The 22,605-nt window shown below is 46.7% G+C and overlaps 1 protein-coding gene across 1 annotated transcript in view; it reads left to right on the plus strand.

Annotated features, from left to right (window-relative positions):
* The window catches only part of LOC120837335 (N-acetylated-alpha-linked acidic dipeptidase 2), a 43,233-nt gene extending 26,944 nt beyond the window's left edge, over positions 1-16,289 (plus strand). Inside the window, exons 5-7 of the mRNA XM_040206600.3 lie at positions 986-1,064; positions 9,198-9,296; positions 15,042-16,289. Of these exons, the coding sequence (XP_040062534.3) occupies positions 986-1,064; positions 9,198-9,296; positions 15,042-15,252 (389 nt within the window). The 3' untranslated portion in view covers positions 15,253-16,289. The remainder of the gene's footprint in view (positions 1-985; positions 1,065-9,197; positions 9,297-15,041) is intronic.
* The last annotated feature ends 6,316 nt before the right edge of the window (positions 16,290-22,605 follow it).

Here is a 22,605-nt window from a genome sequence, read left to right on the forward strand (position 1 = left end):
GAAGCGTTGTCGAAGTTAGGAAGCTCGCTTTAGGAGGCTCTTCCCTGCCGTTCTCAGCTTAACAATGACTATCGACCAACACACTGTTAATAGACGCTTGGAAGGACGGTCGCCTCTGGGCGCCGCCTGATAGTCACGCGCAGATCGCCCGATAGTCACGCGTTGCTTTGGCGTACCCGCAGTTTCGAATCCAGACTGACACCAAACAAAGCGTTTTCCATCCACGGTGGCCAGGCTAGCTTTTGGCTGAAGGCGCCTGAGGCGAAGCATCTGCGCATGTGCGGTGCCGACAGCAGCGCCACCACAGTGGCGTGTTCATTTCGTTAGGCAAGGCGCCTACAGCGCCGAATTCTCTCCTATGGAGGAAGGGAAGCCCCGTGTCCGAGAGAACATGCGCACCGTGCTGTCGCACCTTTTCGCGTTTTCGCATTGCACCCAGGGAGAGGGCTGCCGCTGACGCACCGAGACATCGAATCCGCCAAGACTCAACATTCGAGACGGCCGAGACGGACTGTCTCCGCCGTCTCGAATGTTGTCTACGACGATAGATGGCGGCAGTCACCCCTCCCAATTCAGAGCTGAAAACCCCGAGGCTGCGTTTCCAGCCGTTCCAACCATAGGCGTAGACTACGGCGGGGCATCGGGGCTCCTGCCCCCCGGGCCATGATCTTTACCGAGACGCTGTTTACGTGCCATGTGACGAGCTTCTACTAGTGGCATGTAAACAAAATAACGCACACAGCGACAGAGACATGGCGATATACATACGCTGTAAAATGTACTCCCTAAAAATGCTGGTGTTAAAAAATTTGCGCGGAAAAGCACCCCCCCCCCCCCCCCCCCCCCCCGGGGAAAATGGAAAGTCTACGCCGCTGATCCTAACTATGCGAAAGCTGTCGGCTCCAAAGCCATTGAGTTTTCGCGGTGTAAGATGCGTTCTCCGGTAAACTATTTGTAATAGTCGTCTGGCTTACCCTTTCTGCAGCTCCTCTGGAGAAGGCTGTCGAAGGGTTTGCTGAGGCGACGCGCAACTGGACCCACGCTGTGGAAGGCTCGGCAAGCCAGTAAGTTTGGACTCATGAGCATCACTTGACTCGCTCTACTCGTAATAGTCGAGACCCACTACACTAAGTTCACCCTTAAGCTGAGACTATACCCCGTTTCACCTCATGCTGTACCGCAGAGAAGGCTAGAAGCGCGAGCTCGTAGCGTTAGGAGCTGCTCCTTGTGCCGCCGAGATGTGCCCTAGAGCAAGGAGCTCGCGCTTGTAGCCTTTCCTGCAGTACATCATAAGGTGAAACAGAGTATAGAAATTCCGTCTTCAGAGTGAGATTTCTGTCTTTGCTAACCGAAGTGTGAACGCGCAGGCATGCGCAACCAAAGCACTGCGCAAGCCAGCGAACTCGCGCTGAAGGCGGAGCTTCTACAGCCTCAGCCTAAAGGGATACTAAACCAAACATTTTAGTGTCCATAACAAGTGCCGAACGATCTTTCCATGAGCCAGCAGCCGCCGATGTGCGCGAGCACACGCAATGATATTGACGTCATAGTCCTCCATTCACGCGACAGTGAAATGCAAGAACTCAGGGCAAAAGGAGAAACAAGACAGACTTTCCATATTCTCAGGACAGGTGAAAGCTACGTGCTTGTTAGATCAATTAATCGCCTAATTTTTACGCCGGACCCCGTTGCGCAAATGAAAAGCCCGCCTTTATTCACCTTTTCCCCCAAGCCCACACATTTCACTGTCATCTTAAGAGTGAATGGAGGACTATGACGTCAATTTCGTTGCGTGTGCTCGAGCACATGCGGATTCTCGTTTGTAGAAAGATCGTGCGCCACTTACTGTGAACACTGAAATGTTTGGTTCAGCATCCCTTAAGGTGCAACCCCACCGTGCCTGACGTTTTGGTGCTTTTCCAACGGCTTATAACTTTCTTTCTATGTATCTTACGATTATAAAGTTAGTGTCAAATTAAAGAGCAGTTTTTCAACAATAATTTAATGTCTTGATATCACGAATATTTTTTGTTGTTAGTTAATTATTTCGCTTTTAATAGACCACAGTCTCTAATCTTGAAAAAATTATTTCTTGAGTTATAACGTCCCATCGTCCACGATATTTTACTTGAGCGTTCGTTTAGATGTAATAAAATAAAAAAAGTAAGTAACGAACTGTACAGATAATGTATATTATAAAATAAAAAATAGTTTAAAATTGTAATATTTTATGGCGCTATAAAAACGGAATCACGTCAACTAATCAAAATAACGAGACATTAAATTATGAAGCATCTTTCGATATTACATTTTCCAGAACTTCCATATCGATATATTACACGTTAAGAATGTTATAAGACCTCAAACTTTTCCCATTCAGTTACGGCGAATTGTAGTTTCTTAATATAAAGTACAGATGGCGACACGTGTTCAAGAACAGCTTGATGTGCATTTTCCGTCGTGCGCCGCTTGGAACGCCACGTGAAAGACAGAAAAAGCGCCAGATGTCAGGGTGTCAGATGCCTGGATGCCCGTAGTGAGCGAGCCAGAGATGTGAGATCAACAAGCGCGAGGCTGCAGGTCCACCACAGCTACTTTTGCGCGCGTTCTACTGTGCGTCGGTACACATGCCCGACGCGATCCAAATGAAATGGGCGCCATGAAATGCATTCTGCCATTTCAGATTCCGCCACGTATGCGAAAACATTTTAATGTTTTTATCACTTCCATAAATCATTTACGATATCAAACTATGCTTGTCGGAGTGGTTCGACTATATTTTGTTTCGAAAACCACCTCGGTGGCTCTTAAGTGGCAATGACATTAAAACGTATCAGTTCCTCTCAGCCAACGCGCTGGCCCATGAATCTATATTTGTCGGGTTTAAATATCGGCCGAGGTGCCCGCAATCCGACGGAGGCCAATCTGAGATTTCGGTTGCACGTCAAAAGATCTACGGTTAGCCAAAATAAACCCGCAATAATTTATTTTTTAATTTGGGCGTGTTAAGTGCTTTTTGTCGGTTTGGCTTGTGAAACCCTAAGATCTGAATATTTGCTTTGCTTTACCTCAGTTCGGAGCGCAACCAACGCTACGGGCTGATGAAGCCACTGAAGCAGCGCCAAGAGCGCGAAGTTAAGCTGTTCGTTCTCTTTCTGTGCCTATGCGGTCGGGCTAAACTAGACCCACTAAATAAGCTACGCTTCATACAGATATGGATGCTTAAAATGATGGTTGTCAGTTATCTGAAGCTTTATCTGAAATCACAGGAAACGCTTTTCCGTCCTCTACAAATGTTTAAACAGTTGGCGACAAAGCAAAGCAATATTACGTGACCTTCCTGACACCGAAACTATTGCTGAGGAAGTCGCACTTTTGAATCATGACGACCGGCAGTTGCATTTCATTTGTTACTATCCACCAACATGGCGACGCCCAAAACAATATCGGGGGAAAAATTGCCGATACTCTATAGGTGTAACTTATTTGGTCTAGCTCACAGGATAAATCATGTGCGGTGGGGGATCGTTGGCCGAGTGTGTTGTGGCACCGCAGATCAGAGCACGTGGAGAAATGCTCGAGTGGGAGCTCCGTTCAAAGCACGGAGCTCCCAATGCAGAGCGTGTATAGGACTAAACCCCCTCGATGTATTTGCGTTGGTCTTTCAAATAACCTCAAGGGTGCCAGTGCACGATACCCGTGTATCGACCGGCCCTTGGACACAAATGGCGACGCAGCACTAATACATTCGAGTTGCCCGTGTGGCACGCGTGCCACACGAGCAACTCGAATGTCATTTACAACGAATGACATTCATGTGATCAACGAATCGGCTCGCGATCTGTCGCGCGTGGAACGCCCCACGCTCGGAGTGTCGCGCGCTGATTGTCCGATCCTTCAAATGTCATTCGTTGTAAATGGAGTTCGAGTTGCCCGTGTTGCCCGGATATATAGACCTTTCCAATGTTTACAAATCCACAGCTCAGCGTGCGATCTCCACAGCTCAGCACGCGCGTATGCGTCGCTTCGGAAAGCGAGCAAATCACGCGCGATACGCACGAACACTGAAAATGAAACCGGCCAGCAGCCCTTTTCTGGAAAGGTCTATAATGACTGGCCCTTGAAAGCGAATGGCGGCAGAGCGCCCGCTCGTGGCACGTGTCTTGCGCGTTTTTACAATAATGGTTGGCGGTACTTGTAAAAAACGCTTTTATCAAGGGGCTTTAGCAGGGACCCTGGGTTCAGTCGCCCATCTGCATCCTACCGTCGTGCGATCCTGTATCACATATACTGCGTAACGCACGTTACAGACCCCGAGCTAACAGTTGCACTGCACTTTTTATAACCTTCATCGGGTAACAATGTCGTCCTACGAAATCGCTGCTCTCTAAAAAACTAACGACTAATTTTGAATGCGCCGTTACATCGCATTTTTAACGTGTGTTCGCGTTCTTTTTTATTCTTATTTTTTTGTCTACATCTCTGATTTTGTGGCTCTTACTTATAATGAAACAGACTATAGTTGTCAGACTTCTGGAAAAATTTTATATAACTAAGAAAATGGCACGTGAACGTAAAATTAAAAAAACGCATAGGCGCACTTATTAAAAATAATTGAAATAATAGAATTGATTATAATTGTGTTTTCAAAGGTTTGAGCGCCCCAAACGCTATAAAAGCGAGCTCGGTGCTTTGGATGGTGCGCTTGTTCACTGGAAGTGTAGTTCAGGACAGTATGTTCGCACCTGAATGTTCTGCTTCGCTCGAAGGATAAAACGAAATACTTTATTGGTAATGTATTTAGTGAAACAAAGCTTACCTTCTGTATATGTGCAATGCCCTCAGTTTTCGCGTGATTACACGCTTGTTTATCATTATGGTTTTCGTTTCCCACAGCGATTCAGTTCGTGCTCTTTTGTGTGCTACATGAATTATTAGAGACCATGGTAACCAAAGAGCAATCTTTTTCGCGGATTCTAAAAAAAAAAAAAAAAAGAAACCTATGCAACTTGTCACGTGTGCCACAACCAATAGAAAATGTTCTAAACTTCACATGTGATCGCTTGCCTGACTAAACATTGTTGTTTGTCAAGAACAATTGCGATCGTATGAAATCACGTGGGAAAAACTCGTTCTAAGCACGCGACCGTTGGCATGCAGTGAATACTCAAAATCGGCGCCGAGATGATTGGTGGCCGTCAGCAGGTGGAGTTTTTCTACCAACCTAGAGTTAGAATGTTTCCTTCTTTCTGTTGTAAGCAATCAGGAGACAACTTACACCAAATCTGAGGGTAATAAATTTCTATGGGCATTCAAACACAAAGGCCTGAGCAGTATATGTGTACAAGCTTTAGCTTTTGATGCACCCTTAACTTTCGAAACGCTCAACGCTAGTGTAAAACGTAGGGCTGTTTCATTCTTAATCAGCGTACCATGTGCGTGCCTACACTATATTTTATACAACGTCAAAGCCTACCAGTTTGCATCGTTTTCATTTTTGCACAACACTACTTGCGCGCATGAATCACCAAATTAAGACTAGCACAGGATGTCACAAAAACAATTTACAGGGTTGTTTTTTTACCGCAAAAATAAACTACGCATTGCCTAACGCTCATCCTCCGCCCAAAGGTAGCGCTAGGTCACAACCAGATGCCAAAGTTTGATCCCGAACGGACACCTTATTCAAAAGTTATAAGTGATTTTCTGAAAATTCCAATTGAAAAAATGAAGCCCATTTTTGGGCCTGTTTTTCGTTTCTGGTGCCATAGAGCCCCATGTATTCGAAAACTCCGTCGGCCGCTTTTTTCCCACTGAACTTTTCAGAAAATCAGATAATTTTTGAAGGAGATATCGTATTCGGCTGAAACTTTGACATCTGGTTCAGAGCCGTATATGGGGAGAGTTTGGTCAGCCTATGATCTCGCCGCCGTAACGCTCTCCTCCCGAGTGAGCCAATGAGCACGCGGCGTAGAGCGGGAGGCATGAGAGCATGCGCGTGAACTCCCGGCTGCTCCCACCTGAGTGAGGACGGCCGCCATCTTCGATCATTCTCCCGGCGGAATGCGTGGGATCGGCATCTAAATCTCGATTATTTCCTTTTATATCGCTGGCTCTGGCAAGAAAATGACATTCTGTTATTCCTCGGTGGGTTATTCCTCGGTGGGTTAAAAAGCTAATAAATGAAAAATTTTTGGCGTATGGCCACAAACTTTTATTCAGGCGAAAAAGAAGTCGTCCCGTAGCAGACGACGCGTAGCCTCAGCAGTGCTCTTCTCCGACCAGTCTCCGACAGCGTTGCTAAAAAATGGCGGTCGTCTCCTCTCTGCTCCCTTCTTTCTCTCTCGCTCCTTCGGTGCTCTCCTAACTTTCATTTACTTTTCTCCTCTCCGGCGCCTTCGTCGCCACACCCACTGGCCAAACTCTCCCAATATACGGCTCTGATCTGCTTGTACCTCTAGCGCTACCTATGGGCGGAGAATGAGCGTTCGGCGATGCCTAGTTTATTCTTGGGGTAAAAATAAACCCTGTATTTTCTTCTTTTGTGACACCCTGCAAGTTGCTTAAACTATGTGCAAAAGCTATCAACAGACCCAGAATCTTCGCCTGGTCAGTCATTGCATTTATCACCGAATTCGTATTAAAGTTAATAATTATTCTTTATTGCTGTGAGTTTATTTTTAACCTCGGCATTTTTTTATTATGGCCTTCGCATCAGTCCTACTTTGGGTTTACCAAACTCAACATCTAAACCTGAGTGTTATTTTTTGTGTTTTCCAGTCTCGTGGTTTGGGTGAAAATAAACACCCAGCTACCTAAATTAAACACCTGACCGCCCAAAAAATAGTCTTTTCTTTTAGGTAGTTAATTCCTCAAGCTAGAATTTTGGAAACCAGACTAGGACGTCATCACGTTTTGCTGGAAATCTTCAAAGATCCAAACACATGCACGATGAAAGGGCCGGCCCGTCATATTGCCACCCGCAGAGCCGAGAAAGCAACGCTCGGTCACGGACTTCTGGAAGATTCGCGTTCATTCTTGCACCAGACGGAACTTTCACCCTGTTTTCTTGACCTCGAAAGTGCCAGTTCATCCTCGCCCTGAACGCGCGACGCTCGAACCTTCTTTGCGGAACTTTCGAGATGGTGACGTGACGCACTCTAGATAAGCAGCTGCCAGCGACTTTGTCGAGTCAGTCTTGCTCTCGCTCTTTGTTACGCTGCCGAATCGCCGCCTGCTTTTCTGCTGCCTCGACGCTCTTTGTTTACTTTCTTTTTTTTTTTTTTGGAACAAGTTTGCCTATTAAATTATTATTTTTCAGTTCACTGTTCGTCCTCTCGTCACCTTCATTCGTATCAGTATAAATCTGATCACATTATAATATGTGTCATTGGCCTCTGAAATCTCCGATAACGGCGCACAGGCAATTTTATATTTTTCAACGCGTTGGTAGTTTTGTTGTGCATGTGTCTCGCCATTTGGCTCAGGACGATTTTCGCGTTTTGTTCTGCCTACATTTGCTGGAGACGTGAGCTCGGAGCGTGGCAACTGGCCCCCTTGCACGAGAACTGGGGCAGCAGTGCGCGTTCCAAAGAAAGCTCGTGCAGAGAAAACCAAGCAAGGGACCAGGGATATAGGACCAGGGATATAGAAGAATATCCAACTGTATCGAAGCGCCACCACACACGATTTTTCGCATTGATGTACAGCCCTGGAAGGCGATCCCACCACCATCTGTTGGTTCAGAATCACACTAACCAGGGGTGGGGTTGCACCTTAAGGGGTATCCACACGAAGGAGAAATCCGCCCCTTTCCTCCGCGGAGCGCGCATCACGTGAGACATACGTCATCTCTTTTTGACGCCTCGCGGCCTCGCGCCGCCGTTCTCCTCTGTGGCGGAGGCGCGGAGGCCTCGTACTTTTAGCATGAGAGCTCCGCAGGTGCACGCGGCGGAGCCGGGGACGGAGTTTAATGGGTTGTTGATGTCACGAAATCCGTCCGCGGAGTTCTCCTTCGTGTGGATGCCCCTTTAAGGGGTATCCACACGAAGGAGAAATCAGCTCCTTTTCTCCGCGGAGCGCGCATCACGTGAGACATACGTCATCCCTTTTTGACGCCTCGTGGCGCCGTTCTCTCGTTCTCCTCCGTGGCGGAGGCGCGAAGGCTTCGTACTCTTAGCATGAGAACTCCGCAAGTGCGCGCGGCGGAGCCGGGGACGGGGTTTCCCGGGTTGTTGACGTCACGACATCCGTCCGCGGAGTTCTCCTTCGTGTGGATACCCCTTTAAGGGTGAACGGAGTATAAAGACGGACAAACAGAAACAACCGACATCGGCAAACCTCAGACACGCGCAGCACACCTTTGGCCCCTCGGTGCTCGTAAAGTAAGCACGAGTGATTGCAGGCTTGCCAAACATACCTTCGCGAGCTTGTTCCACGTGTTCGAGGCTTGTCGGTGTCGGTAGTTTCTGCTTTGTTGCTCTAAGAAAAAAAAATTGGGTTGTGTGTATGTTTATAGAGCCTAGAACTTGGTCTGCGTCAACGGGCGACGAGTCTCCCAGCTGTAGATAAGCAATTTAGCCAGTGCAGTACAACCGCTAGCATGGGGTCTTTAACGTGCACCACGCAGTGGTGATACACGACCGCCTGGGGAAGTTTGTGAAGCACGCGTATGGCGCGCCAAGGACATTCCGCCACCTTTGAGTCTTGCAGCCCGAGACATTCCACCAAGTATCCCTAAGCGGAACCAAAAATTATATAGTATATTCGCGAGAATTTTACTGCCTACATTTTTTCCATCGATTCTTGGAAATAACATGCAGTGTACAATGTGCGGCAATATGAGCTGGCCCAGACTAGTGCGAGACGAAAGAAGTAAAGTGCATCACGGGTGCACCTCATGCAGCACCGAAACCGACTGTTACGAGCGACAATCGAAAATGTCCATTCCAACTTTTTTTTGTTTCTTTAATTAACTTCTTAACGTGTCGTCCCGGTCAAAACGGCGTTGGACCAGCTCATTCGCAGAAATGTTAAAAACTGGACCAACCGGCCTATGTTCTCAGCGAGCAATTCTCATACTGTTGCACTTGACACATTTAAGGGTTCTTTTTCGGTAAAATGTGGAGAGCTGTAACCCCTACTTTTGGTGACAGCTTTCGTAAAGTATAACAAAATGCCGTGTCTATTCCCCGTAGCAATTCGTACGCTCAAAGAAGGATGAACGACAGGATGATGCTTCTGGAGCGTCTCTTCATCGGCTCCAGCGAACTGGACGACGGCCAAGCTATCCCCAGGTAACCATATACGGTCGTGCCATCCCCAGATCCAATATCCGCCTAATTTTAAAAATTCGGCGCCATTGCCTGTCCGCCATTGTCTGTCCGCCATTGCTTGACCGCGCACTCTGAGCATGTATTAGACACGAGCACGGCAACAGCGTTCGGCGTCAACTCGGCTCGGCTCCTATTCAAAACGAGTGGTGCGTCTGATCGGCGAGGACTCGGATCCAATCAGGCGCTTTGTGCCCGAGCAATGTCGACCATCAGTGTTGCCCGATGGACTTCTTGGGAGTGACAATCGCTGCAATCGATACTTCGTTTCACATCGAGTCCGTCCCCGGAAGTTCGTCTGCTTCTTGCACAGGGGGTTCCATGATGTCATGACGCCCAGCTCTTATTGGCTGTTTGAAATAAATAGTGGGTAGGCATCGAGGCATATATATAGCATTGAGGTATATACCCACTATCCTTTCATTCAAAGCCAGTCAGAGCTCGGCATCGTTCTGATGTCACCGCAACTCCTGAGCAAGAAGCAGACGAACTTGTACACCGCATTGGCTGCGGTCGGACTTGTAGAGCCGGAAAAAAAAAACAGACTGCGCTGTGACATTGAGCTCACTACAAACGTCGTGTTGAGCTCAGTAAAACGTCACAACTGAAACTGTTTTTTTTTTCTTTTTTTTATGTTTAAACATATGTTTAGCCCCGCCATTGGCCTTTCTGTTTCCGTGGACCTCAGCAATGGACTCTCGTGAGTGTTTTGCAGTAAAGTAGAGACGGTCTAAATGCCTTAACGTGTGGTCCATGTGTGAGTTGCTATTCATATCCCTTGCTTCCTTGCCGCCTTTATGCCACAATGGGTAAAAACAGGGCCCAAGTACATTGCATCGCTAGAATTACGTTTGGAGAAATCGAATCTCCTAAAGCGAGGTGATGTAATAATGATGAATGATTAGGTGTCGCTCAAAATTTTCAACATCTTAAATCGCAAACAACAACAAAAAAATATAAAAAAAACAGCCGGGCATGGTTTGTTATTTTCGCTTTTCTGGATTCCTGACTCGTTCTTCGGAGGTTTTATCGGATAATGCGGCAATCTCATTGTCCATAGAACGATAATAAGATGCTCAAACTCAACACGGCCTCCCCCCCCCCCCCCCCCCCCCATAATTGTTTTTTAACATTTTTTGGTTAGTTATTTAGCATTTTGTGAAGCCTGATAAGCGTGGCCGCGAAGCTCGATGCTCCATGGTCAACGGCGGAGTTCACATGACCAAAGGGGTGGGCCAGGAGGAGCTCAACCACCTGTGCGCACCGAGGAAGAGGAGCTCGAGACTATGGAAGGCTCTGGAAGATCGCCAGGTTTATGAGCCAATTAGAGGTAGTATCACTTCATTCAAGGAACAACGATCGAGTGTACGCATGGTACGTGTCGAACTATCTGACGAAGTGCGCCGTGAGAGCTTCTATAGCGATGGCAAAGAACTAATTGTGCCGCTACCAGGATATACGAAGCGTTCGAGCCGGCACGGGCGTACATCCAAACAGCCCCACAATTCCCTTCGTTGCAAGGTCTCTTGGAATTTTCCGGAAAAGTCTATTGCCTAGCGATTTACCATACTTTTTTTTCCAGATGTGAGTGATTATAACTAGAACTGCGCGCGTTCTGTACGAAGACATTGACTTTAATTTAAGTCAGGCAATAAGCAGACACAAATGAAAGGACGCAAGACAGAAACGTTAGAATTGCTTTATCGACTTGAATACGATATCTTTTTGACAATATGAAACGGTGAGAAGGCGTCTGGTGAATAATATTGGGTAAAAACGATTACCCTAAAACAACTACGAAACAGCAAGAATTAATTTCCGCCTCGAAATATGGTCGGTCAGTCGAGGCTAGCAGGTACATTGATGAAATCAAACACACAACCGTGGATAGAAACTTATGTGCTGTGCTCCAAGAAGTTGTAGATGTATCAATATGCGAGGTATAGCACCATCATTCAATACCATCAGGATTTTACATATTCTATACAAACATTATATAACAACAACAGTAACAACGCCAGCGAAGAAAGTAATCGCAATCGGGAATTGAGGCAACCAGATGGTGTGTTTGTTTGTTTTGTTTTACGGTACATGTGGCGGTGCCAGTCGATTTAGAGCGCATTACCCATCACAACATGTAATTCTGGTAAGTGCGGATGTGAGCCTGTCGCTTCGATGTTCGATTTGTTTGCACCGGCACTCGTGCAGGAACAAAGAATCCTCCAAAAAAGAGGTTTGTGTTCAAATACTTGTTTTGACTTTTGATTTAGAGTTGTGACATTGTCTGCTCTACTATCAAAATTTACAATGGTTAGCCAATAAATAAAAAACACACATAAGAGACACTTTGTGAAATAGCTAGCAGCGGTAAACGGAAGGCCTTGCGCGCTCGCGTCGGGCTATGCCAGCATGCAGGCATTGAAAACTTTTACAATTTTAGGGATGTCAATCACCTCGTCCCAGGGCAAACTCTTTAAGGTGTTAGAGCAACGTCCTTAGAAGGCTGTTGAATAGCCTGAAAATAGGACGCAGGCGATCTTAGTATCGTCATATGCGCCCTTTTTTTTACGAACAGCACTTTTTCAAGCAACACGCACCACATGCAGTCCTCACAAGTACAAAATTAGCAAACACAGACGCAATGGACCACACACGAGAGGGGAATTATAACAGTGATTGCTCCACCCCATTATATGGGGTGAAGCAATCACTGTTATAATTCGAAGACACTTATTTAAAGGTGATCACTTCAGTAATTTTGAAGGTTACCCATATGTTGTTTTGTTCTCGTCAATATTACGCGAAATGCATAATACATATAAGTTCAAACAATGAATCTACAAGTGCAAAGCATTGGTACAAGCTATAATTATTTGAGATCGTCGCCAAAGCAGCCTCAGCTGAAGCGGATGTCAGTGCGGTGAAAAAGTTTCAAAAGGTGTGTCCGCCTTACTTCACCGAACACGCTTTTGCACCCTTTTTTCGCCCTTCAAACATGATGGTGTTCAATGCAACAGCACTCCATTTTACACTTGAAAAGGGTGCGCTAGATCCAAATTAAGGTGCTGGAATGGACCAGCATTTTACACCCTTAAGAGTGCAAAACGTTTAGTGTGCAGCATCCGCAGAAAAGCACAGGCCCGCGCTACACTTCATATGCAGATGGCATTATAATAGGACAACAACAACTAACGCAGTTTCCTTCTCTGAGGAGCGGAAATAAGGTGCTCAGGGCTAAAGACGCGTTCCTTAAGTTGTCATTTACAATATAAACATAATTAAAAACCGTTACTCAATTGAGACAGCTTTTTTTCTTTCTTGAATCACGCCGCTTGCAACTGAAGCAGGTTCGACATCGTGTGCAAACTCCACGCTTTTTTTTTTCTCTCTTTTTTTTTTTTTTTTTTTTACGAATGGCACAGTACGCTGTTTGACTTTCTGACCAAAAACAAAATGAGTCGTGAACACACAAAAGATGCACATTTCAGTTTGAAAGCGTTGCTCCGGCGAGTTACCCACGCAAATAGAATTATGCACTTGCGTAGCTTTTTCTTTCTTTTTTTTTATTGAATGAAATATAGAACACAGCCCTAGATATCACAAATCGCGACTTATGGAGGAGCGCTTAAGTTCCGCTTATCGAAGTTTCCGATGAACTCCACAATAGTCCCAGCTGGCACAAGTGGATCTTCCGCTGTAAAACGAGTTGGAAAGATAGGCGTCTGAACATAGAAAACTTCAACTTTCACCGAATGTGCACTGTGCAAGTCAGTCTTACCCTTCAAGATGTCAAAACGTAGTTGTTTTTGTTTTTGTTTTTTTCTTGTAAGCAAAAAACTTGACGAAGTCATGGGCGTATTCGCAGATGACCGAGTTAGCAACGCTATTTACTTGTGGCGCCATCTTCCGATAGGCGCAGCGATCAGACGATGTTGTCTACTCCCTACGTCTATCGGGAGATGTGCCCCGAGCGTCCCTACCAAAGTTGTCTGCGAACGCGTGTAACTTTGACTTCAAAAAGTTTGTTGCCTTAATTTTCTTTTTAACCGGAAGAGAATTGCGTTTTCATATTTCGCAAGATCAAACTGACCTGCTCAGTGCACATTCGATGAAAGTTACAGCTTTCTACACATGCAGGCGCTGATAATAGAGAGTTTTAGTAGATCGTTCTGATACCTCCGATATCCCCGATAATTATACTATGCATGCACAAGGGAGGCGGTGGCGGATTATCGGGTATCGTTATCGGAGTCATGGGAACGATCTACTAAAACTCTATATTTCCGGCTTGAAGACTAAGTTTCAGGCGACTAACAACAGTTATTTTAAGCCCCATTATGGCTGCGGTATCGTAACTTTGAAGCAGATCTTACTTAAACTCGTTGTCACATTAAAAAAAAATTGCGCAATTATTGATGCGTTGTGCGAATTAGTTCTTGCGAGATTTGATTGTCAAAGGAAGAAAGGATGTTTTCGGCGCTTGAAATGTGTACGTTTTGATAAAATAACATAAAGGTAATTTAGGACACACCTGAATATATCTGAATCCAACCCATATGTTATGAAATTAGTAACGTTCCGCGAGAAAGACGGACTTTTTTCACTGCGGTTTTCGAGGTGAATGCGAGCATGGTGACTCTAGTCCGAACCACCACGGAACAACCTTCAAAACAAAACTCGCCCGGCGACATTTTTTTTTTCTTTCTTTTTTTTCCCGGACGAATGAAATCGAATGTGGGAAACGCTCGATCTGATCGACCGCATGTCCCGCGAAGGTACGTATTATATTCTTCGAGTCGTTCTATGTGCTTCGGGCCAAGGTAATTTTTCTGTAGAAAGGTTGGACAGGACCAAATCACCAGGTTGGTCCCGAAATGATATCCTGTCACGCGGTTCGGGGCCAAGGGAGAGAGGATCCCCCGCTAAATTCAGCGAAGAAATCCAATAGATCTCGGATCTCACTGAGCGTTCCCCGCATGCGTGACGCCGCCATAACATTACTTCACATGAGACTAACGGCAGCTCGTGCCGTTTCGTGCTCTGCGCGCCCAGAGCTCCAGCGAGGTTGTCGCACGTGCAGATAGACTAAAGTTCCCTCGACGCATCGCGGCAGCGGCGGCATAACGAAACTAACTGGTGAGATCGGTCTATTGATACCCATTTATACACCAATTCAAAACTCAGTTATTTAGTAAGCTAAAAAACACGCCGAGTGCTCCGTGTCTCCCAGTTTAATCCCTCGAATTAAGACCCATCCCTGCTACGGCGACGTCAACTATTTCCGATGTTTCGAAGTAGCCTTGGCATGACGTCACACTGTTACGTGATGTTACGTGACATCACGTAACGTCACTCCCACACTGTCACGTCACATCACGAGAATCGCTTTTTTGGATTGGCGCATGGCCACGGCGCTGTTCTTTTGGGTATACACAAAGCTTAGGCGTTAGACTATTCTAAAACTCGCTACCATAGCGTCATGTGATACTATGGCGTCATGTTACATCGTGACGTCAAAAAACACGCCGTTCGCTGCAGATGCAATGACGGATGAATCTTCGGCTTTACGCGCATGTTTGCTTTATAATATGCTTAGAACATGTCCGCAGTCCGCCTTTTGTGAGAATCGCAAGCGGCGTGACTGCAACTTTAGAGGCAAGAACGCGATCTGCGAAGCCCTTAATTAGTACCGCACCTCCCTTTGGACAGGCCCCTTGCGTTCGGACCGCCCAGAGGAGACCCCTACCGCGGCACTGGCTTCCCGGGCCTGGAGGACCTTCTGCAGGCAGCCGAGGACTCCGGCCCCGGCGCCTCGCAGCTGTACAGGAACCCCCTGCTGCGTCACCTGGACCAACTCGCGCTGGTCGTCGGAAGGGCGGCGCGGTTCCTCAGGGAGCCACCGGACCTCTGGGAGCCCTGACGCGTTCTAACGCCTCCGAGGTCTCTAACGACCGCGCGGTGACTGACAACTTAAAGAAACGCGGTTCCAAGTAATCACAGTGTCGCTCCTCGGCCAACGTCGCGTTCATCGAGAAGAACCGCCACGCCCGTTGGGTTCACCGTCACCACTCAGTACCGTTGCTAAAGGTGTAGCCCTACCGCGCCAAATCCGCGACATGATCTCGAAACGCACAAGGGGTAAAATACCGATACCGGTGTACCCGTCGCCATTAAACATATTCGTCACTGGATTCATTTGTTACTTTAGGACGGTAACGCTAATAATGCTCCTTTTTTTTCTTTCTTCCCACCCTAAGAGCGAACTTTTATTTCCAGTTTATGGCGGGGGACGATGTCCGGGTGCTTTAATTATCGTATTAAACATAATCGCTTTCCTATAGCCCTTTAAAATTAAGTTGTATTTCAGTTTATTCCCGAAAAGAAAGCCGTCTCATCTAGAAACGTGTACCGGAAGTACACCCTCCCTCGAGTGTGTCGTACATTTTTTTTTTTTTTGCGCCAAGGCGCAGTGGTGAGGCAAAATCGAGCTGTTTAAGTGCGTTCCACCGTGTCGCGTGCTCAGAAGTTGACGGGTCAATATCGCAAAACTTTGTGCATTCAAGGCTGGAAAAAAAAAAAAAAAAAAAAATATGGCGTGCGAAATTTAATCAGGCACGAATATGTAAAAGAGATCGATACTTCGGATCATTAAGGCTGTACGAAAAATGAAATGGGAAGGTAAATTTCGGTGTGATTGGATATCGCTTTAAATCGCCATTGTCCGCGACACCCCGAGCGCAGCCAATAGGTTTGAGTCGATAGGACAGAAAGCAGATTCGATATGAGTGTGTTGAAATAGTGCGAGGTTTGTCCGCAGCCAAAGTATGGCGACCGTGGTACACACTCTGGTTCGTAAATATAGCCATCTATGTACGACCGCTAGCCTTTCGCGTTAAATCGCCACGCAGCGATGACACTCGGCGTCACGCCATACGATCATTTCGGACAAATAAAATGAACGGGTGGTTTTCTTTCGGACATTTATTATTATTGCTGTTCTTGGGTTAAGTGCTATGGATCTTTTTTTTTTTTTTTTTTTTTTTTTTTTTTTCATCGCGACTAAATGCGTTTAGAATTGAACGGAGCCTGCATAATCTAACAAAGAGGGTGTTGATTAAACATTCGAGCGACCGTCTTTCACGTATGTAAGCTCTTAGTCGTTTTTTTTTTTTTCCTATTTATTTATTTTTTATTTTGTCTTTTCAATTTAAATTAGGTATATGCATATAGACCGCCGTGCAGTTATAGTATAATATAACGACATTTTTAACGGTCAATAGTGTCCTCTGGCGCAACTAACTTCAGGAACACTTCTCACCATCGGTGATATACGTGGCGTCCCCAAGTCTGTAACTTCGCGTTCCTGATTTGGAGAAATACAAAAACTATTCGGTGCTTCTACGGATACTGTCATAAATCTCGTCCGTCGTTTACTTAGCATGGCGTGGATTTTTTTTTTTTTTTAATTTTTGTATGTGTGTGTGTGTGTGTGTGTTTTTTTTAGTAAGAGTATTTTACCGATGCCGTCATTTCTTGTCTTTAATACGCCTGCGGCTACCTCCTCAGGGTTTAAGAAATTGCGCGAGTTTATACCATATTATGTATCCTTGCTTATTCTTTAACCATTCCTCCACCATACAGAGTTCTTTCTCTACACCAGTTTCAATGAGAATAAACTTGCGACCAGTTGGATTTTTCTTTTCTAAGACTTAGCGGAAGTATTTGGGAATCGAAGAAATGCGGCAGGAACCTGTTCACTTTTACTATGGGTGCCCAGAACGCGTTCCCAGCTGGTGTGTTTACCGCGTCAGGACGCCGCCAGGACACACCGGCGGGGATCCTGGCAGCGTCAGAGCAGTGGTGGAGAATATGGCAGACGCCCGTTTTACTGCACGTCGCTCTCTAGACCACGGAAGCTTTGGCAGCCAGGAGTTGAGACGCCGTGAAGACGGCGACACTCACGTTTAATCGTGCTTTTTTGTTTATTTTTTTTTCCGTAACTTTTTCTATTAACCGCCAGGATCGCGACGTACGATGGCGTGACACTCTGGCTCTGGTGACGTCATTCGTCGCCACTTCGGAATTATAGAGTTATTTGGATGCACGGGCGGGTATACGACGCCAAACACAGCGGTCGGAGACGCGTTCCGGGGAGCGTACGTTTACAGCACTTATCGCTCGAGCAAAAAAAAAATAATAATAAAATCGGGAGTCACTGGGGCAGCGGATGCACGCGCGGCGTCTAAAATTTTCTCGAAGAAGAGACACGGAAAAAAGTCAATCAGACGGCATCTCGATCGGGACGTCGTCTGACTGACTGCTTTTCTTGCATCTTCTATACTGTTGATTTTCTCGAGACTTTTTCACCCTGCCTCGGGTGTTTTCAACGAAATGGTAAACTTACACCAGCTCGCCTTGAGTTTGACGTCACAATCAAGAACGCGTGTTTAGGGCGTCCTTATATGAACGGCGCGACCACATTCCTGCGCCGAAAACAATATGCCTACTTCCCCGCATAACAATCAAGGAGGAAAAAGCGTGCTTCGATCGAAAAGTGTCATATCTGTGAGGGAACGCGAAACACGGCCGACGCCTCCTCCCTCTCTCTACCCTGTCAATTTCCCCCCACTCCTGCTACCCCCAACGGCGGTGACAAGGGCGCCGCTGACGCACGTAATAACAGTGATCTTCAACCCTCCCGTCTGGGACAGAATCAATTCATCGGTCACTCAATCAACCAGCATGACCTTTCATATACCCGCTGTGTTCTAGTGCGCAGAGATGGTAATTTCAAGTCGACATGGCCTCTGGTTGTTGTCAGATTCGTTCACCCTTTGTTAATTTTTGAATACTGCCCCGCATTGCTCTCTCAGTCCCTTCAATCGCGATGCGTTAACTGTGGTACGCGTGTTACAATTGACTAGGTTCAAAACAGATCGCGTACATGATGTCATAAGCATACTACCTTCCACTACGAAACTGAGCACATCTCCTTATGTTATCTGTGGTGAAGCCTAGAAGAAAGATGCATATGCAGTTGCCTTTGTTCACTGTAATATGCCTTTGTACAGTGATATAAAAAAGAAAGTTACCTTCACAGCGGCCGCTTCTTAGTTGCCGCAGGTGTTTAAAGGGCGTAATGGGCCTTTACCTCGAACTGGGCACCACCTGACACCAAATAGATGAATAGATGGCACCGATAGATGCCACCGAACATTCGCGAATCAGAAAGCATTTTTGGCCGTCTAAAGAAACTTTAACCAGCTGTGACGACTCTGTTTATGTTGTAAACTAAGGCGGAACAAAATTTCGACGCGTTACAATTAAAACGCCGGGCTGCATCTGATTCACCTTGTTACCAACTGCCGATATCGGTTGCACCAAAAATGGCTGACAGCCGCGTCTGCTATCACTGCGCGTGCGCACCATCGAAAGGGGCTCATTGCCACCTTATACCATATGCAAACCTGCGAACTTCCCTCCCAGGGTCATTCAAACAAAATCGACAGTTTTCTGTAAAAGGAGCGACAGTGTGGTCACATGTAAATGCTCGTTCTGTTCATAATACGATAGGGTATCATCGACCGGCACGGAACGTGGAAACAACTCGCGAGCGTATGACTGTCAATGCGATCGATCGAAGCCGCGAAGGTCTGAAGGCACGTAAACAAAGCAAAGATACGTTGCTGTGCAGCTCGTCGCTCCTCGCGTTGCCAGGCGTCCATCGATGATGTCCTGTGTTCGGTACACCACACCACCAGTCGCACGGACTCGGCCGATTACGATGGAGAGTCGTTGAGGTTAGGTTAGGCGTCCCGGCCGGCAGGCTCTTCGTTCTGCTCTCGAGTCGAGTGAGCCGCCATCGCTTTCTCGGCGAACTGTCTCGAGGTACGCACACGCTCCTCCAAGACCTGCAGACGTCCAGTCCACATCAGAAAGACATAAAAAAAAGGGGGGGGGGGGGGGGGGGGGGTGTTCTTGGGAGGTATGTCCCTCCCGAATTTTCCCGAACAGAACACATGCGCTTTCCCTAGTGAAAAAAGAAACCTTCCTTAATTTATTGGCCCACTACGCATGGCAAAACTTAGACAAATATTAGGTCAAGTCGGTAACAAGCCGGTGTTCTAGGGCGAATATAATGTCTTGGGGTTTTTAAGAATGCATTGTACTATTTTTGGGAACAAAAACAAACAAAAAAAGTTAAAGCTGTTTGGGTGAGTCCGTGCGCGACAGAACTAATACAACTGGAATGTTTGGTTCATGTTATGTTGATCTTTTCACGGCACCATACACTCAGCTGTGCCAACCTACAAAGGTATTAACCGTCGAAAATATTTGAACACACGGGATATCGAAACTGCATGGATATTCCCCACTCACAACATGAAACTCAACGAGTCTAATCAATCAAACAACGTATATTGTACGTACCCAACGGTGCCGCGTTGTCCGAACAGATTTGAGAAAGGTCTCCAATAACAGTATTTCAAATACACAATGTCAACGATAGTCACTTTACGACGATCGGGCGGAATCCGGCTTCCTTAAATTATTGGCCCACTACGCATGGCAAAACTTAGACAAATTTTAGGCCAAGTCGTATGTAAAGTTACATCAGTTCTCGAACCTCATTGAACCCGGAAGTTATTAAAAAAATGTAAGTCGTAAGTTTGTTTACGATCGTATATCTCAGGGGTGGCCAGGCTGACCAGGCCTAAGAGCCGCAAACAAGGCCACAAAACTTCCAAGAGCCGCGGAAAAAAAAAGGGGGGGGGGGGGGGGGGGGGGGGGGGGGGCAGGGGCAGGCAAGAGGGCAAACTTTTGTCAAAGGCAATAAACAAACTCGGAACTACTTTCAATCTATCCGAGTCAAAAGCAGTCCAACTGCACGTAAGGGAGCAGTTGCACAAGACTACCAAATCGCAACCTGTCTGTCGAGTTAAATCGCGTTCCATTTCTCTTTTTAGGGAAGTTTCTCGTGTGACCGGGAAGGTGGCGGGGGGGGGGGGGGGGGGGGGAGGGGGGAGAGGGAGGGGGAGGGGGGAGGGGAGGAAGCTGCAAGCCGCACTTTAACACGCGAAGTGCCGCATGCGGCTCGCGAGCCGCAGCTTGGCCACCCCTGGATATCTTCTTGTCTGTGTATTAAACTCATTGACTTTTTTTTTCCTAAGGTCAAAACGCGTCCACGAGACCATATGCGCTTTAATAACGCCCGTGTCGTTTTTTTTTTTTTTTTTGTGTTTTTTTTTTTTTTTTTTTATTAATACTCAACTGTCTCTCTGATATATACACAGGGAACTCGGCAAGTGGTCACGCCGAAGTAATTCTACAAATAGATATGGTACTATAAATAGAGACACCGCGGTTTGAAAGGAAGCTAGGACATTAAGACACCGTCATTTCTTTCCATGAAAGCACGATGCATCCGTGATTAATACACGCCAAGTAAATTGCCGAAGTAAAAAGCTTAGACAATAAAACGTAATAACTGCTAACCATACATAGGCGTACCTGCAATTTAAGACGCCCGTAGGACATAAGTCTAACCTCAGTCACAATTAAGTAAATCTAAGGGTGCCCGTGAAACTGGTACAAATAGCTCTACCGCTGTTCGTACATCTGGCGTTATATACTTCGTTATTTGTAGTTTATGTAGATTATGACATTCGTCATCAGGATTACACTGCGTTTACTTATGTGCTCCCGGTTATGACCGTAAAAGGTCCAGCTCTCAAAAAATATTGTTCACGTGAACATCTATGTTACCATCAGTAAGGAGTGCCTGATTAAAAACGGTTATTATTATCCCTATGTATATATATATTTTTTAAAGTTTCTTTTAGCACGTTAACAACCAAATTCTACCTTTTGGATGTTTAACAGCGTCGATGGTTGACGCTTTACTCGGCACGATAGCACAAGATAAATAGAAAATGAAAAATTTGCTTCTTGCGCCCATAGGAATAACATTTCGTCGTTTACCTTGAGACTGGGGGATTGTTTGAAGAGCAGAAGTAACAGAAAAAACAGACAGGTCTCTCTTTTTCTGTTACTTCTGCTCTTCAAACAATCCCCCAGTCTCAGGGTAAACGACGAAATGGTTGACTTCCACCAGCTAGCCTGTACTTTGACTCTTTTGTCTAGGAATAACATCTCACCATCGACTCGCCGGAATTTACAAAATCGATTCATCTAATTACCTAACGAAACAAATCCAGCGTGAACTCATCAATCATTATACCAAAGAATCCCAACGTGCTCGTGTATCACAGCTGGGTGATCTGGATAGTAAAGATAATTAACTCTGCACAATGCGCTTCATACCGCCAAATTGCTCCTCTAGAAAGTTCGCCTTCTACATTCGTCTGACCCAAGAACTGTGATGCAGCGAACCATACATTTATTGACCGTCTTTCATCATCAGGAAGTTTCGGTAGCTCGTTCTGATAACTCCGCTAACTATACCCGGTACTCATTCGGCGCCTTGGCGTGGGCATCGTATCGTTATCGGTTATCGTTATCGGAATTATCAAAACGATCTAGTAAAACTCCCCACTGACTGAAAGGCGACTTATTTTATTTGCCATATACGGCACGTACCTCCTGTCTCCGCTGTTCCGCTTGGGCTTGTTTCTCCCGAATCGCCTCGACGGTGATCGGCGGCGAGTCAGCCGCTCGCTGTTTCTGCATGCAGCAAGCGACAACCAACGTGTTCAGAATCCTCCCATAGTCTCCGACAAACAAACACGCCTAGCGACCACGACGACGCGCGCCCAGAGTCCAGCGCGCCAGCAGCTTACCTGAAGACGCTCCGGCGGCTGGCTCTTGAGACCTGTCCCTCCTCCAGGCGCCGCAGATTCCAGAGGCACTTCGAACGCCACCGCCTTGGGCACCTCCACCGTCCTGGCGATGGCCGCCTTCGCAACGCCGTTCTGCGCGGCGGCTTGATCGTCGTCCATGACAACGTCCGTCCGGTTCGGCACGACTGCCGGCGGGGACGCAGCTTTGGCCGAGCCGCAGCCCATGGCGCGGCAAGCGCGACGACGGTGGTCCGCGTTGCTCTGCGTTGCCGTGTTGTTGGGTCGCCGGACCTGTTGCCTCGGTCAGGTCGATGTTCACGAGCGCTTTCCGCCGAAAGCGCCGATCGATCTCACGAATGCCGTGAAATCGAAGTTTCCCCGCAGCATCGATCCCGCACGTGCGGGCCGACGGGTTCGGGTATATATGCACACTGTGCGTGTGTCTTGACGTGTGGCCCCGCACGCCCGGTTTG

Source organism: Ixodes scapularis, unplaced genomic scaffold (genome assembly GCF_016920785.2).
Source record: "Ixodes scapularis isolate PalLabHiFi unplaced genomic scaffold, ASM1692078v2 PGA_scaffold10__122_contigs__length_95168666, whole genome shotgun sequence".
NCBI lineage: Eukaryota > Metazoa > Arthropoda > Arachnida > Ixodida > Ixodidae > Ixodes > Ixodes scapularis.